This window comes from Ictidomys tridecemlineatus, chromosome 8 (genome assembly GCF_052094955.1).
Source record: "Ictidomys tridecemlineatus isolate mIctTri1 chromosome 8, mIctTri1.hap1, whole genome shotgun sequence".
Taxonomy (NCBI): domain Eukaryota; kingdom Metazoa; phylum Chordata; class Mammalia; order Rodentia; family Sciuridae; genus Ictidomys; species Ictidomys tridecemlineatus.
In genome coordinates, this window is record NC_135484.1 from 114,252,381 (window position 1) to 114,268,841 (window position 16,461).

The window sequence follows — 16,461 nt, forward strand, 5'->3', positions numbered from 1 at the left end:
AATACTAAACCAGTGGTCTTACATAACCAGGCATGTTTTTTCATCGAGAATTCTTCTAAATTACATATGGTTAAATCATTCTGGAAAAATATGTCAACAGGCCTATAATATCTGGCTATGTATGCTTTGAAAGATCTTTACAATTGATATCATATCCGATTAAGCAGCACTGTACCAAAATGAACCAGAGCTCTGATACAATAAAAAGGTAGCTAGGATCTCCCATCCAGAAAGATATATGCTTTATGTGAACTACTACTAACTGCAGACTAATACGGTGCAGATGCCATTTACGGATCACATGATCTTTAAAGATCTGTAACATATTCAAGTATATAAATGGTAGCTGGCAGGTATCTAAATGTCACAAAACTAAAATTCATCTGGCCTAATTTATAAATTGTTTAACTTTTTGAAAGATGGAGGTCAGAAGTAACCCACAATGAAATGAGAACCACAGATCAAGCATCTTCAACTGTTGCTTTCTTAAATCATTAAGTACTAACAGTGACCTCTAGTGAACCTATGTAGCCATCACAAGTCAAAATTGATTTCTTTCACTAGTTGACTGAGAAAATGGATGATTTGCTAATGTGACCTATAATTTTAGCAATTATAGGACAGTAAAATTTCCAAATAATCAAAATTTATAATGTCGAATCAATTTCATATCCTGTTATGTTCTTTTTGGTACCAGAGAATGAACCCTGGGGTGCTTAACCACTAAACCAATCCCCAGCCCCCTTTTTATATTTTATTTATAAACAGGGTCTTCGCTGAGTTGCTTGGCTTTGAATTTGCAATTCTCCTGCTTCAGCCTCCCAAGCTGCTAGGATTAAAGGCATGTGCCACTATCCCTGGCTCATATTCCATATTTTCTGTAAGTCAAAAGATTTGCAAGGATTTCTAGTTAAAAATAATCACAAAATTGACAACTCCTTGGGGAGGTTGAATTCCAGGTTCTGAATCACTTCTGTTAGCCACATCTATCCATAGTTGATTTCAAAGAAACCTTTTCAATTTGAGACCCTATGTGTTGAATACTGCCCCCCCCCCCGCCAAAAAATTTTTTAAAAAAGTTTGTTCCGAACAGGAATAGGTCTTTTTGAGAAATGCCAAAAGACAAAACGTCCAAACCTGGAGCTCCCAGTAAGTCAGTGTCTTACTTGATCATCTCCTTATTGAGCCTGACACCAATTCTCTCCTCTTTGTGTGAAAGGTTCGTAGGACCACTAGAAATAATTTGTCTTTTATTTTTTGGTGTTTGGTGCTGGTGATTGAAACCTGGGTGTCATACGTGCTAGGCAAGCAAGCACTCTACTCACTGTGTTCCAAGAACCTAAATCTTAGTGTCCCCTTTTAGACTGAATCCAATCCAATGTCTTTAGAGACAAAGTCAGTACAATGCGATCCAAACTATCTTCAAAGACCAAATTTAAGGAAACTAAGCCACAAAAGACTGTTGCATTATGATTTAATCTAATTGCACAAAAAATTTGAAGTTACAACTCCTCCAGATTTCTAAGAGGAAGGTTATGCATGCCTCCATATTCAATTCTGCACTGTTACATTTGAACCATATTGTGAATTTTACATCATAATGGATCAGTTTGGAATTTCCATGCAACACTTCAAATTATAAAATGGAAGCAAATTTTAAAACTTTGTGGAAGTTTTCATGCTAACGATAAAAGCCATTTTTATGGGCAACTTACTTCAGATACAATATGCTGCTTATTTTAAAATGTTAGTCACCAAATATCATGGACCCTGAACTGGCTTCAACTCCCAAAATATGCTTAAGTACTAACAATAAGGTGACAACCAAAAATTCCCTTCACTTCAAAAGACTATTCCATAGTGCCTCTCCGTTGTGTTTCTTATAAAATAAGAACCGTGCAATCAACTGCTTTCTATGGGATAAGAACAATGGTAACAGTGGGTTCAACTGACTATTATACAATTATGCTAATATTTTATTAATTCAAAAGCACTTTACAAGAAAATATAAGTATGGCTTCCAATAGGAATGTTATACCTGGACTTGGTACCAAGCTCAGATTTGAGTTTGCAAGGAAAAACAGGCTTTCAAGTTAAACAACAATTTGTAACCAAAACTTTAATCCCAAGGATTCTCACAAAACATATTACAAATGACAGCATGGAAAAAAAAAATCTTGCACAGTAACTCAAAAAAGTTCAGCTCTACAATGTACCCTTAAACTGGCAGGACATTGGTATTTTAAAACCTCAAATTTACAAATAATGAACGTTACAAATAGCTATGCATTCACATATAGCAATCACATAAGAACTTATGACCTAAGCAAAGGTAAATTTTCTTGAAACTTATCAGATTCTATATCAGTTAGGCAACCTCTGCCCAGGGGTGAAGACTAGTTGGACTTTACAAAACCTCTAGTTTAATAGTGCTGATTTTATCATCTTTACCTGCTTGCCTGTGTTCACAGCTGCTTTTAAAGACTGCTTATTCATCTACACCTGTGTATTATACTTCAGCTATGAAAAAAGGGAAATCTGATTTTTTTTTGCCAGTTTTGTTCCTATAACATTAGAACATCACACTTTAGCTGGGCAGGATTTAGAGGTTTATTTTCAGTCTATTCAAGACTAAAGTTCAAAGCAAATTCAATTTTGCTTAAGGGAACATTGTAAAGTAACAATTATTGGTATTACATGCCTCATATGATCCATTTTAAACCATAGAGAATTACATCATATGTGTCACTGTTCCAAGAGACAAATAAATTTGAACAGCTAAAACATCTTAAAAATGCACCAAGCTTATGAAGTCTCAAACAAAACTTGAATTTTCTGTACACACTCCTGTCAAATGAAGTTATTTCCTGTACACCACTTCTCTTGCAAACTGGTCTTCTATTTCCTTTCATTTGACCTAGATCGGCTAAAAACAAGAAAAAACAAAACTTGATATTTGCAATTTGGTTACCCTCAGTGACAAAAGCATCATCATTTAAAAAACTTAAAAAATCTTATGGCTTAAAAGAGACTATGCACGTTCTTAAGCAGCTTAAGTGTTTAGACAGCTTACCTCCGAGACCTAGAGAAGGATCGGGACGGCTTGTGATTTCTCTCCCGAGACAGTGATCTCTCTCTTCTCCTATCTCTAGAAAGGGACCTAACCAAAAAAAAAAAAATAGAATGTTAGAGCAATTTATTTATAATTATACCCAGCAGAACAATTTTCTAAGTCCGAAAACTCAAAGATGACTCATACTACAACTTAACAGTGGCTTAATATGCCGTTTGATTCACTAAAGTCAAGGCTTATCACATTAAGTCATTCTGAAGACAGCAAAGGAATGAGAAACACTGCCATTCCTGAAAATGTGGCTTAAAGACAAAATTATTTACCTGCTCCGGCTGCGAGAGAAGCTTCTCCTTCTTGGAGATCTAAAAGCAGAAACAAGAAAATTAGCCTAATTGTCAGTTACTATTAATGGCGTGAGGCATTTCCCAACTTTTCAATCTCACTGTTGGGCCCAGTGAATGTGCCGAAGAACTGGCACCCATCGTCCAAAAATAAAAAAAGAAAAGAAAAAAAAGGCACAGAAGGATTAAGGAACAAAAAGCTCAAGTGAAAAGCAGGTATTCCAACCATGGATTCATTTTAACAAAGAATGCTTCACAGCAGATCTGTCCAATGCAAAACTTCATGTCAAACTAACTTCACTACCCAAACACCACGCCAAAATGTAGTCCCACAAGTAGTTCCAAAAACAGTACCATAAACCAGTATTTGGAACCCATGCAAACCTATAAGTCCGTAACAAGACTTAGGTACCAGGTGGATAGTGTAATTTTGTGAAAACGCGATAGGTGTAAATATTGATGCCACTTAGTGCTACATTAGAACTGCATTTGTGATCGTCACATTTAAGAGTGTGTTTAGGCTTATCAAATTACCTTAGCTTGGCCCACACTTCACCCCCAAATTTTTAAAATTTTGAAAACTGTTAGTAAAACCATTTAAAGGTGATAGGATTCAACAAATTTTTGCTAGGAAGAAAAGCTAAAATCTGTTAGAGATATTAAAATTTTTAGTTTGGCATCTCACACATGCAAATAAGTTCCACTTGAAGGTCTAGTTACTTTATGAGTTCCCTATCACCCTTAAAAGTTTTTTTTTCAAGCAATATATATGTACGTTACCATTCAATTATGCACAGCCAGCCTTTGATCCAGAAAAAAGAATTACTTTAAGCCGCTTACTCCTTATTTTAACCAGCAGTAAACTGTATAAGCAGGAAAAACTTACTAGTTTTGGGTTTCAACAAGCTAGAAATGGTGAGGTGAGGCTGCCGGACTGACGGCCAGGAAGAATTTGCTGAAAAGGTTTTGCCAGATGTTGCGTTGGATTTAGTTGGTTGGCGAAGGGGGTGTTGTGGATTTTTCCTGCTTTTTTGTTAGCCGAAGGCTGCTGCTGTAGTTGTTGTGAAGACATTTGGTAAATAAACAGCTGAGCTGATTGGCCAGGAATGTGTGGGCGGTCGAGGTGGCTGCTGCCGATTTGGTTAAGGTTGGAGAGAAGGCTGAGAGAAAACAGCATGCTCGGGAACCAAAGGGCGGTGCAACCTGACGACTGGCCAGCCTGGGTCATGTGAAACGACACCAGCCAAGCTGAATGGGGCGCGCTGGTCACATGACGCTGAAAGGGCTAGTTGACTGGCTAATGCAGATTCAGAGGGTGGTGAGAAGAGACATGATGGTGACTCTGTAACGGGGTTCATTTTTATTAATAGATGGACCAAAAAGCACAAAAAAAATGAAAAACAAGCCATCAGTACAACCATCTATTAGCTAACAAATACTCTTTATTATGATGGGCAACAGTGTGTTGTTTTTCAAAATAGCAAAAGGGGCAAGATTTTGAACTCCTATCTCCTAGGACTTCACTCACCTGTAAGAGGTAAATTTAGTCCTATAGAAACTATTTTGGAGGTTTGAGGAGATGTGGAGTTAGCATCCAGACAATACTGCCTGGTCCAAGAATGATGCCATTTTCAATTATAAAAAAACTGAATTCTCTCCTATTTGGGATTGAAGAACAGATGACTGGGATTACTTCGTTTTTAGCCCCCTTTATTGGTCAGTGACTTAAGTTAGTTTCAGAATGATTTCTACTTTACCAGTTGTAACATTAAAACAGCTGCCTGTTTGATAAATATTACAATTGTGCTAGTAGAAAACACATTTTTTTTTTGTGAAGAGCTAGAGTTGAATGTAATGTTCGTCATTATGGAGTCAAGAAATGGAAAAAGGCCTAAACTGAAGTATAAGGGAAGACTTGGAAAGATGCAACTAGAAGATGAACTAGAAGATAGATCCAAGATAGAAGTTACTGACTACCAACATGAACAGTGACCTAGAGACAAAAAAGCCAACACTCAGCACAACTCACATACCCCAAACTACACCCAGCAAATGTTTCGTAGAAACCTCCGAATCTTCACAGTAAGTTTACAACCCACCAACAAACTTTAGGAGAAATACCTGCTCCTACTAGCTACTCCATTACACGGAACCTCTAAAACACGCTATCTCTCAAGTACCTGCGGCGAGGTGGAGGACTCCTCCTACGATAATCATCTCGAGGACGACGACCCCAAGACGGAGGTGGGCCACGATTTCGACTTCTTTTTTCACCATTCGAGAGTTCCACTCTTACACGGCAGCCACAAAGTGTTCTATGAAAAAGCAGAGACATTAACTTTATGATGTCTATTACAGGGAAAAGTAAACATTCAGTTAGTTACTTCTTGCAAGGAACCTATCTGCAGGTCTATGACCTTTTAATACCAAGTTTTAGTTTCCTTTTCCTTATTTTTTAACTACTGCAGACTGAATCCAGGAGCCCATTACTGCTACTGAGCTAAATCCCAAGTCCTTTTCATTCTTTGGGACAAAGTCTAAATTGTTGAGACTGGCCTTGAACTTTCGATCCTCCTGCCTGAGACTCCCCAGAGGTTGCTGAAATAAACAGGCATAACTACTAGGACCAGTTTAGTTTCACTTTTCTAAACTATAAAATGGCTGCGCTTGACTCCCAGTCTAATTTTAAATTAAGTGTAACAACCAAATGGGATTTTCTAAAGCACCAATTAACAAGAAACCAACTTTCTTTTTCCACTTGTTAGAACCAGTGTGATTACTGAACTCAATATTAACTTGTAATAGTTATTTAAATGTGAAGATTCCTGAATTTATCTTTTTAGAACGAGTTCTGTAACTGGGCACAGTGGCACACTTGAAATCCCAGCAGCTTGGGAGGCTGAGGCAGGAGGATTGCCTGTTCAATGCCAGGCTCAGCAATGGAGAGGCACTAAGAACTCAATGAGATCTTGTCTCTAAATACAAAATAGGGCTGTGGATGTGGCTCAGTGGTTGGTGCCCCTGAGTTCAATTCCCAGTACCAAAAGGAAAAAAAGGGAAAAAGAAAAAGAACTAGCTCTATATCCCTAATGTGATTTCTTCCCTGGAGGTAGGTCCCAGCATTTATTTATTATTCAACTTAGTCACTCTCCTCCAACCTTCTCTGTAATTAGGGCTCTAAGCCAAGACAAAACCATTTTGGACATTTTTCTCCCCTCAATCACAAAAGTGGGCATATAAGAAATTAAGGCTGAGATTGGGGGAAAAAAAAACAATGGTCTCCCATTTTATTTTTCCACAGCCATTAAGTTTCAACAAGCCACTATATCTGAACAGTAAGTGGGAAGAGATGTGCCCTGGAAAACTGTTATGTAACCTGTAATGACCTTTCATATATGACTATAGAGCTAACTCTTGGATCCTCTTTTTTGTTTACAGTTAAGGAGAAAAGGATCTCATCAAGGCAATATGACTTGCTTCAAGAAAGAAAATTTGAAACAGAATTTTTGGATCAATAGTTTTCCTTGGTTTTATGAACTGATTTTCAAATGCCAGGAAGTGAGAGAAGATCAACACACCTGTTACCGACAAGTATTATTATCAATCAACTAGTAGGACACTATAAGCAAAGGGAAATAGTTCACACTTCCTAAATAAGAAATCTCAAACCCTTAAAATAGTACAATAAGCCTCTGCATAATCATAATTTTAAATAAAGAATATAGAATCTCTCAGTCACCTAAAAGCCACAAAAATCTTTAAAACAAAACAAAAACAGGTAACAAATTTACCATTAGTATACATTAATCTTTAAATTACCTTCCATCTAGCTCTCGGACAGCATCAGCTGCATCTCGGGGATCTTCAAATTCAACAAAAGCAAAGCCGGGAGGGTTTCTAGCAACCCACACACTTCGGAGTGGTCCATAGTAGCCAAAAGCCCGTTCCAATTCAGTCTTGTTGCCATTGTTTCCAAGATTACCTACATAAACCTTACAGTCCAATGGACAAGAATCACGATGCATTTCTGTAACAAACAAAAAAAGGTATACAAATGACTTAGTTAAAAACAGATCATAAGAAAAAATTACAAAATGATAAAAACTCTTGAAATCCCCTTTCTTGGGCTAGGAATATAGTTCAGTGGCAGAAGGCTTGCAAGCTGAGACCCTGGGTGTGATCACCAGTATGGCCCGCATAAATCAATTTCCCTCTTATTTTTACCAACACCCCCAGGAAACTAGCAAATTAAAAAACAAAACCAAAAAAGCCTCCTTGGAATATTGGGGTTGGGGGGCCCTAAGGGATCAATTATCACAATCTGGACCATGAAAGTTGTATTTCACCTACTTCATTTAACCCTTAAAAGAGCCTTTAGATGGCTGGGGCTGTAGCTCAGTGTCTAGAGCACTTGCCTTGCAGGTGTGAGGCCCTGGGTTCAATCATCAGCACCACATTAAAAATAAAGATATTGTGTCCATCTACAACTTTTAAAAAAAAATTTTTTTTAAATAAAGAGCCTTTAGGGAAGTTAGTAAAACCTGCACAAAACCAAACTTTCAGGGAGTCAAAAACGAAGTTAATAAACGTGAAAGCCAGTATTTAGTTCAATAATTTTTCTTTTTTTTTTTTTAATATAGGAAATTGAACCCAATGGTGCTTAACCACTGAGCCAAATCCTCAGCCCTTTTTTATATTTTATTAGGGCCTCACACTAAGTTGCTGAGGCTGGCTTTGAATTTGCCATCCTCCTGCCTCTGGAATTACAAATGCACCACTGCCTAGCTTCATTTTCCTAATATATAAAATGGTTAAGCTCGATTCCCTTGTTTAATTTTAAACTAAATTTAACAAATAATAAGATTTGCCACTCTCTTTCATCCTTTCCCAGGCTTAAAAACTCTAAGACATAAGGCTGACACCATTTTGGCCATTTTACATTACCAACTCCAGCTAAGGCTATCACTGAATGTTAAAGACACCTCGCTTAGCCTGCACAAAGAACTGTGATCCATCCCCAGCACCACAAAACATACATTCACCTCACACCCCTCAATCCTCACCCAACAGTTGGCATGTGCAAAATCACAGCTAAAAATGCCCCATCTATGTTTGATGAATCAAAATACATAAATTTATTGTTTTTATAACTAATGAAAACAAAAAAGATTTAAAAAATTCCCAGTCATTCATCCACAGCTATTAAGTTCCAACAAAGCCACCACACTTAGTCCAAAGTGTGTTTGTAAGCCAAAACCTAACCAGCTTTAATATTCAAATTTTTCTTTCACTTAAGAAAGCATCCCTTTGGGGCTGGGGTTGTGGTTCACTGGCAGAGCTCTTTCCTAGCACATGTGAGGCACTGGGTTCCATCCTCAGCACCACATATAAATATACAAAGTAAATAAAAGTTTTTTTTTTTTAAAAGCATCTCTTTGATCTCTATCACCGTTAAAAAAAATTTACCTAAACAACAAAACTTATTTGATGTGGGTATTAACTTCCTTTTGTACAGGAACAACGCTAATACACGTCATTACATCCAAGTAGTATGTGGTGCAAATTCCTTAAGCAACAAAACCAAGTGTTCCATCCTCACCACCATAAAAAGAAAAAAGTAACTTCAAGGAACACTGCTGACAATAACAAATGCTCAACAGATATACAAAATGTGGTACAAGTCGTTCAGTAATAACTTAAGAAACGAAGGGCTAACAAATGCTACGATATGGAAAAACCTCGAAAACACGTTAAAGCAGAAATAAAAGTGCATGTTCTATATGGTTCCGGGAATATGGAATACCTAAAACAGGTAAGTCCAGAGACAGATTAGTGGTTGTCAGCGATTGGGAGGAGCTGGGAGTGATTGTTTAATGGCTACAGGTCTCCTTGGAGGCATCATGGAAGTGGTTGGGAACTAGATGGCTGCAAAAACACTGTTGATTGTATCAAGTAGTACTACTGAAATGTTCCGCTTCGAAATAAATCTTATGTAACTTTCCCCTCAAGAAAATTGTTACAGCCACAACCCCAGCAATTTTAGAGGCTGAGGAAAGAGCATTGCTCAAGTTCCTGGACTGCCTAGGCAACTTAGCAAGACACTGTCTCAAAAATAAAAGAGCTGGGGATATATAATTCAGTGGTAGAGAGCACCCAGGTTCCCCCCGCCCCGGGAAAAAAAAGGTTACAAAAAAACGGTATTTATTATGCAAAAATTCACTGCATTTGGGTCCTTCAATACTGAAAGTCACTCCAACAATAAATTGTTTGATCACGTACGTAAAAGCAACCTTCTCAATTCAGCTGACGGGCTTTTCGTGCACACCACGTTTTTCTCTTAAGTTTATCTAATCAAAAGACACATTCCCTCTGCCTTGACCGCACCCTGTGAAAATCTATTTTTAAAACACTCTTCCGAGACTGGTTTCAGGCCTATGAATGGGAAGTAACCTTAAGAACAATGCAACTCAACCTGAAAGACGGCAGTTCTTTTTAAGGGGGAGTGGGGGGAACGGTTAAGATCCGGGCTGTAAAGAAGTCGAATTTACAAAAACCATCAAACAATAGGTGGCTACGAGGCCATTTCGTATGGATAAAAAGATGCAATCTCTAATATTGACTTGAAAAAAACCTTGAGCTGTTCCAGAAAAACAAGGAGCCAAAGGGGGGGGGAAAAGGCGCCATAAAATCGAAAGGCCCTGACCTGGAGCGCAATTCGGTTACGGCTCCCCCCTCTTCTCCCAGAGCCCCAGATCATCCCTGACGCCCCCATGGGGTAGGAAGACCTCCTCCCAAGGCCAGGAAACATCCTTTGACTGATCGGGAGCCCCCGCCGCCGCCCCGTGCTGAACGTCACAAAATGGCGGCGGCGCCTCTTTGTCTCAATCTGGCGCCGCCATTGAGCCGGCCCCACCTAGGTTGTTATATTCCACTTCCCTTCTTCCCCCGCAAATCTCTCACCGAGATCGTGGGTTAGAAATGCGGAGGCTCAAATCCACACAAACGGATGGATCTTCCCGCTCCTACTCCGGCTCAGCGTCCACAGATGCGCTCTCTCACCCGGCGTCCACGAAATGGCGGACCACCGCCGTCTCCTCGCTGTATTTATAAACCATCCTGGGGTCACGTGATTGTGATTGGCTGAGCTCGCCCAATGAGAAGCGCCGGAGGCCGTGACGTGGCGGCTACAAACGCTGCGAGAGTCGCGGTTGCTGGGAGCGCGCTCAGGCGGTTCCGTCAGGTGGGTGGAGACGTGTGGTGGCGCGCGTGGGTGGCCGCAAGCCTGGTGCTCCCCCTTTGTCGATCACCACCTTATCCACAGACCCCCTCCCCCTCGCTTCCTTCATGTAGGGCGGGGTTTGATAAACAACACCATCGGCGTTAACTCTCCAGCACTGATTATAGAGTCTTTGGCTCCAAACAAGCTTAGAGCATTGGATGCATCATTAATTACCCTTGTGAGCGGTTGGGCTGGGAGCCTCGCGTTTCCAGACGCTATGGGGAAAAAAAAAAAAAAAACCTAGATTACGGACCTGTTTGAAAACCGAGGGCCCATACTGTGACTGTTCGGGTCGCTATTTAAGGAAAAGCCTGGCTCTGAAAAGTTTGGCCGACTCTAGCAGGTTTCCCACTTCTCGCCCCCACCTCAGGGCTTGGCACAAAAGGCAAATCTGGAAATGATCACCGTTATCAAGAAACCGGAAAGGGACATTTTTAAAAGAAGATTTAGTTTAAATTCTGGGCCCCCAACCAAATGCCAGGAAAAGCATCTTAGCCTTTCTGCAAACAGTCCTTGACCTGTCTGGTAAAGGCTGCTGAATTTACGTGGGCCTCTTCCCCCAGGAAGACTGAGGCAATCCCGGGAATAATATTGGGGGCCAGATGCCATGGCATCCACCTGTAATCCCATCAAGCAGGAAGATCACAAGTCCGAAGCCAGCCTGAGAAATTTAGCCAGACCTTGTTTCAAAATAAAAAATTGTTGGGGATGTGACTACTCAGTGATATAGCACCCCTGGGTTCGATTTCCTGTACAAAAAAAAGAAAAAAGGAAAGAGAAATTTCTGGAAATGAAAGATGAAAACTAAACGCATAAGAAATTTTTTAAAAAATTCTGAATACAGAAATTATCTCTCCCCACCCTCACAAGAAGTTGAACCCAGGGGCATTCTACCACTGAACTAGATCCCCAGCACTCCAGCCCTTTGTAATTTTTGAAACTTCACCGGAGTGTGCCACCACCTCCAGCAGAAATTATTCACGTAGACTTGTCACTCGTCAAGTTAAGAACCATGGTACTAAGTTGTCTTCCAGTTCTGAAACCTGCTGTTCCTAACTCACTGAGCTTATTTATACTTTTTTTTAATTTAAGAAAAAAATGTTACTGAAGGCCAGGCACTAATAGTTATGGATAAGATTTAATATTTTAAATATTGTGATTGAATTCAAAGTTTCTATAAAGGAAAAATCTAATAAGATCATGAACTATAACAATAGTTCATTAACTACTTAATCCAATCAGGGTCCTGGCAGGAAAAACAAGGCACACTATAAGGATTAACCACAGAAGGGATTATTTACAAAGGTGTAGGCAGAGGGAGGGAGAATCCCAGAGGCAACTCTTAGTCCTCACAGGGGAAAGATGGAGAGCAGGGTTACCAAAATAAACCAGGTGCTGTAGCTATGAAAGAGAGGCTGTTATAATCTTAGCTACAAGAATTGTGGCAGCCCCATTTGGGGGGGGTGTAGGGGTATAGTAAGTGGATTACCCTCTCTTCCCATACTCCTCATCTTTTTCTGTGGTGCTGGAGATAGAACCCAGGGCCTCCTAAATGTTCCACCACTGAGCTAAACTCCCAGCCCCGTTAGTACCATCTTTCAATAGGACTTAAAATTTTTTGCTCCAAATCAACTAGAATCTTGGCCAGGAGAGCTGGTCGTGTAAGCCTAGAGGTCAGTCTCCCTGAGCAGGACAGAAAAGGTGGGAGAACTGATCTAGGGCTACACTATTACATGCTCTACCACAATCATCAGGAATGTAAATATCTGAATAATTTTTATATTGAGTTCATGTTTTGGGTTAAACTGTGTAATAAAATTAATCTGTTTATACTTTTAACTGTGGTGACTGAAAAACTTAAAATTACATATGTGGGGATTGAGGGTGTAACTCAGTGGTAGAGCACTTGCCTTGCATGCATCAGATCCCAAGTTTGGGGGTGGGGTTGTAGCTCAATGGTAGAGCACTCATCTACCATGTGTGAGGCCCTGGGTTCAATCCTCAGCACCAACTAATTATAAACAAAATAAAGATATTGTGTCCAATTGTAACTAAAAATTATATATATATATATATATATATATATATATATATATATATATATATATATTTATAAAGATCCCTAGCATTGCAAAAAAAAATTATGTAGCTAACATATTTAAAAATTTTTTTTAGTTGTAGATAAACTTTATTTCATTTATATATTTTTATGTGGTGCTGAGAGTTGACCCAGTGCCTTACAAGTGCTAGGCAAGTGCTCCATCACTGAGTTACAACCCCAGCCCTCACATTATATTTTATTAAATATTAGACAGTATTGACAAACAAATAGGAAATAACCCCACATGATTAAAAAAAATCATTTAAAGACTTATTTTCGGGCCTGGGGATGTGGCTCAAGCGGTAGCACGCTCGCCTGGCATGCATGCGGCCCGGGTTTGATCCTCAGCACCACATACAAACAAAGATGTTGTGTCCACCGAAAATAAAAAATATTAAAAATTTAAAAAATTAAATTAAAAAATAAAAACTTATTTTCTAACAGGCATGGTGTCACATGCCTGTAATCCCAGTGACTGGCTAAGGGAAGAGAATTGCAAGTTCAAGGCCAGCGTCAACAGTTTAGTGAGATCTTGAGCAACTTTACGAGATTTCCTGTCTCAAAATTTAAAAAAATAATAAGGGGCTGGGGTTGTGGCTCAGTGGTAGAGCGCTTGCTTACCACATGTGAGGCACTGGGTTTAATCCTTAGCACTACATGAAAATAAATAAATGAAATAAAGGCATTGTATGCATCTACAACTAAAAAATGAAAAAAAGGACTGGGGATGTGACGCAGTGGTTAAGCACCCCAATGTTCAATTCCCAGTACCAATAACAAAAACAAAAACAAAATTCATTTTCCATATCCTAGAGAACTGTGTGGAAATAATGTTTCTACAAATCACACAGCTTCAAACTTTTTAAAAACCTACTTCCTTTGATCTTTGGGGGGGCTGTACTTTGGGGGGATTGAGCCCAAGGGGGCTTTACCACTGAGCCACATCCTCAGGCCTTTTTATTTTATTTATTTATTTTTTCTGGGGAGGGGGTACCAGGTAGGGATTGAACTCAGGGCCACTCAACCACTAAGCCACATCCTCAGCCCTGTTTTGCATTTTATTTAGAGACAGGCTCTCACTGAGTTGCTTAGCACCTCGCTTTTGTTGAGGCTGGTTTTGTACTTGTGATCCTCCTGCCTCAGCCTCCCAAGCTGCTGGGATTAAAGGCATGTACCACCACACCTTTTTATTTTTTATTTTGGAAGGGGGTGTGACTAAATTGCTGAGGTTCTTACTAAATTGGCTAAATAGGCCTCAAAGAGTCCAGGGGACTAGGAGTCATCACCAAGACTAGTTAATCTAATTACCTTGATTCTTGGAGAGTATCTTTCTGTGTTTTGTGTATTTTTGTTCTTTGTTCTTGAGGCAGAGTCTGGTTGTGTTACCTCAAACTCCTGGGTTCAAGTGATCCTTCCACCTTAGCCTCTTGAATCCAAGAATCCTGAAACTACAGACATGTGGCTTGTGACAACATTCCTAGGCGCGCGCGTGTGTATGTGTGTGTGTGTGTGTGTGTGTCTGTATTTTAGTCATAGTTGGACATAATATCTTTATTTATTTTTATGTGGTGCTGAGGATCAAACCCAGCATGTGCAAGGCGAGTGTTCTACCACTGAGCCACACCTCCAGCCCTCTGTATATTTTTTAATCGTAATTTTTTTTATAAAGAAATCTTTTTTTTAAAGATACAGTGAGAGAGGGAGAGAGAAAGAGAGAGAATTTTTCAATATTTATTTTTTAGTTATTGGCAGACACAACATCTTTGTTTTGTATGTGGTGCTGAGGATTGAACTCGGTTCGCACGCATGCCAGGCGAGCGCGCTACTGCTTGAGCCACATCCCCAACCAATCATAATTTTTTTTTTAACTGGGGATTGAACCCAGGGGCACTTTTACCACTGAGCAACATGTTCAGCACCCTCCCCCTTTCTTTAAATGTAACTTTTGGATGTTGATCTTTATTTTGTTCATTTATTTACATGTGGTGCTGAGAATCAAACCCAGTGCCTCCCACATTCTACGCAAGTGCTCTACCACTAAGCCACAACCCCAGCTCCATCCTCAGCCCCTTTTGAGACAGAGTTTCATTAAGTTGCTGGCCTTGGACTGGGGTTGTAGCTTAGCCTTAGAGCGCTCCCTTAGCATGTGCCAAGCTCTGGATTCAATCCTCAGCACCACATAAAAATAAATAAAAAATAAAATAAAGGTATGTAAAAAAAAAAAAAAAAAGTTGCTGGCCTTGAATTTGTGATCCTCCTACCTCAGCCTCCCAAGATGCTGGAATCACAGGCATGAGCCAGCTAACAATGATCTCTTTTATTGTACATAAAATGAAAAATAATTCCTTATTATCAAATATTCAGTGTTCAAATTTCCTTCATTGCTTCACAAATATTTTTAGAGTTGGTTGATTTAAATTCTGATCTAAATAAAATTCACGCATTGCATTTGGTTGATACTGTTCTAGTCTCTTACTCTGTTTCTATGGGCTTTTCTTCCATTTGTCCTCCTCCCTCCCTCCCTTCCTTCCTTTTTGTGGTGCTGGGTATTAAACCCAGGGTGCCTTGAACATGCTGGGCAAGAGCTGTACTCTACCACTGAACTACTTCCCCAACCTTAATCATTTGTTCATTCATTCATTTAAGACAGGATCTTGCTAAGTTGTCCAGGCTGTCCTCAAACTTGGAGTTCTGATCTTCCAGCCTCGGCCTCCCCAGTAGCTGGGACTATAGATATGCACCACACCCAGCACCCATGCACTTCTTTATTTGGGTTCCTGTTCTGTCTTTTGTAATAAAACTGGAACTGTAAGTATAGTGCTTGCTTGAGTTCTGTTATTTTTCTCGTGAATTATCAAACTTAAGGGGATTATGGGAATCCCTGAATGTGTAATCTTTTGGTCAGAAGTTTGGGATATCTAAGGAACCTTAGAAGATGAGGCTAATGTCAGAAATAGAAGCAGTCTTGTTGAGAACTGTGCCCTTAAACTTGTGGAGTCTTTCTAGGAGAGGCGACACACACCAGCAATCCCAGCAGCTCAAGGCTAAGACAGGAGGATAAAAAGTTCAAGGCCAGCTTCAGCAACATAGTGGGGCCCTAGGCAACTTAGTGAGACCCTATCTCAAAATAAAAAAGTAGGGCTGGGGTTGTAGCTCAGTGGCAGAGCACTTGCCTCACATGTGTGAGGCACTGTGTTCAATCCTTAGCACCACATAAAAATAAATAAAATAAAGGCAAACTTTCCATTTTCAGTTATAAAAAAAAATTAAAATTAAAAGGGCTAGGGTTGTGGCTCGGTGGTAAAACTCTCCTGGGTTCAATCCCTGATACAAAAAAAAAAAAAAGAAAAGAAAAAGAAAACAACTTGTAGAGTCTGACAGGGTGTCAGAACTGAATTCAGTACACCAGTTGGTATTGCAGCAATTGTAGTAGGAAGAGAATAACAATCTATACAATGGGAGAAATGTTTATAAATCATATGTAGTAGTCCCCCCTTATTTGTAGAAGATACATTCTAAGAACCCCAGTGGTGCCTGAAACTCTGGATAGTACTGAACCCTATAATTTAATGCTTTTTCGGTCTTACCTAAGCACTTATCCTTCACTGTGGTCATAACTTGCGGTTTGAGGTGCAACAGTGAAACTATCATGAATTTCTTCTTCATA

The 16,461-nt window shown here is 39.6% G+C and overlaps 1 protein-coding gene across 1 annotated transcript; it reads right to left on the bottom strand.

Moving 5' to 3' along the window:
- Window positions 1-1,457: 1,457 nt before the first annotated feature.
- Window positions 1,458-10,523, bottom strand: Srsf3 (serine and arginine rich splicing factor 3). The gene is made up of 6 exons (XM_005318756.4): window positions 10,375-10,523; window positions 7,234-7,441; window positions 5,595-5,729; window positions 3,397-3,435; window positions 3,074-3,160; window positions 1,458-2,926 (listed from the first exon to the last, which is right to left on the bottom strand). Exons 2-6 carry the CDS (start codon window positions 7,437-7,439, stop codon window positions 2,899-2,901), a joined length of 495 nt encoding a protein of 164 aa, XP_005318813.1. The 5' UTR covers window positions 7,440-7,441; window positions 10,375-10,523; the 3' UTR covers window positions 1,458-2,898.
- Window positions 10,524-16,461: the final 5,938 nt, after the last annotated feature.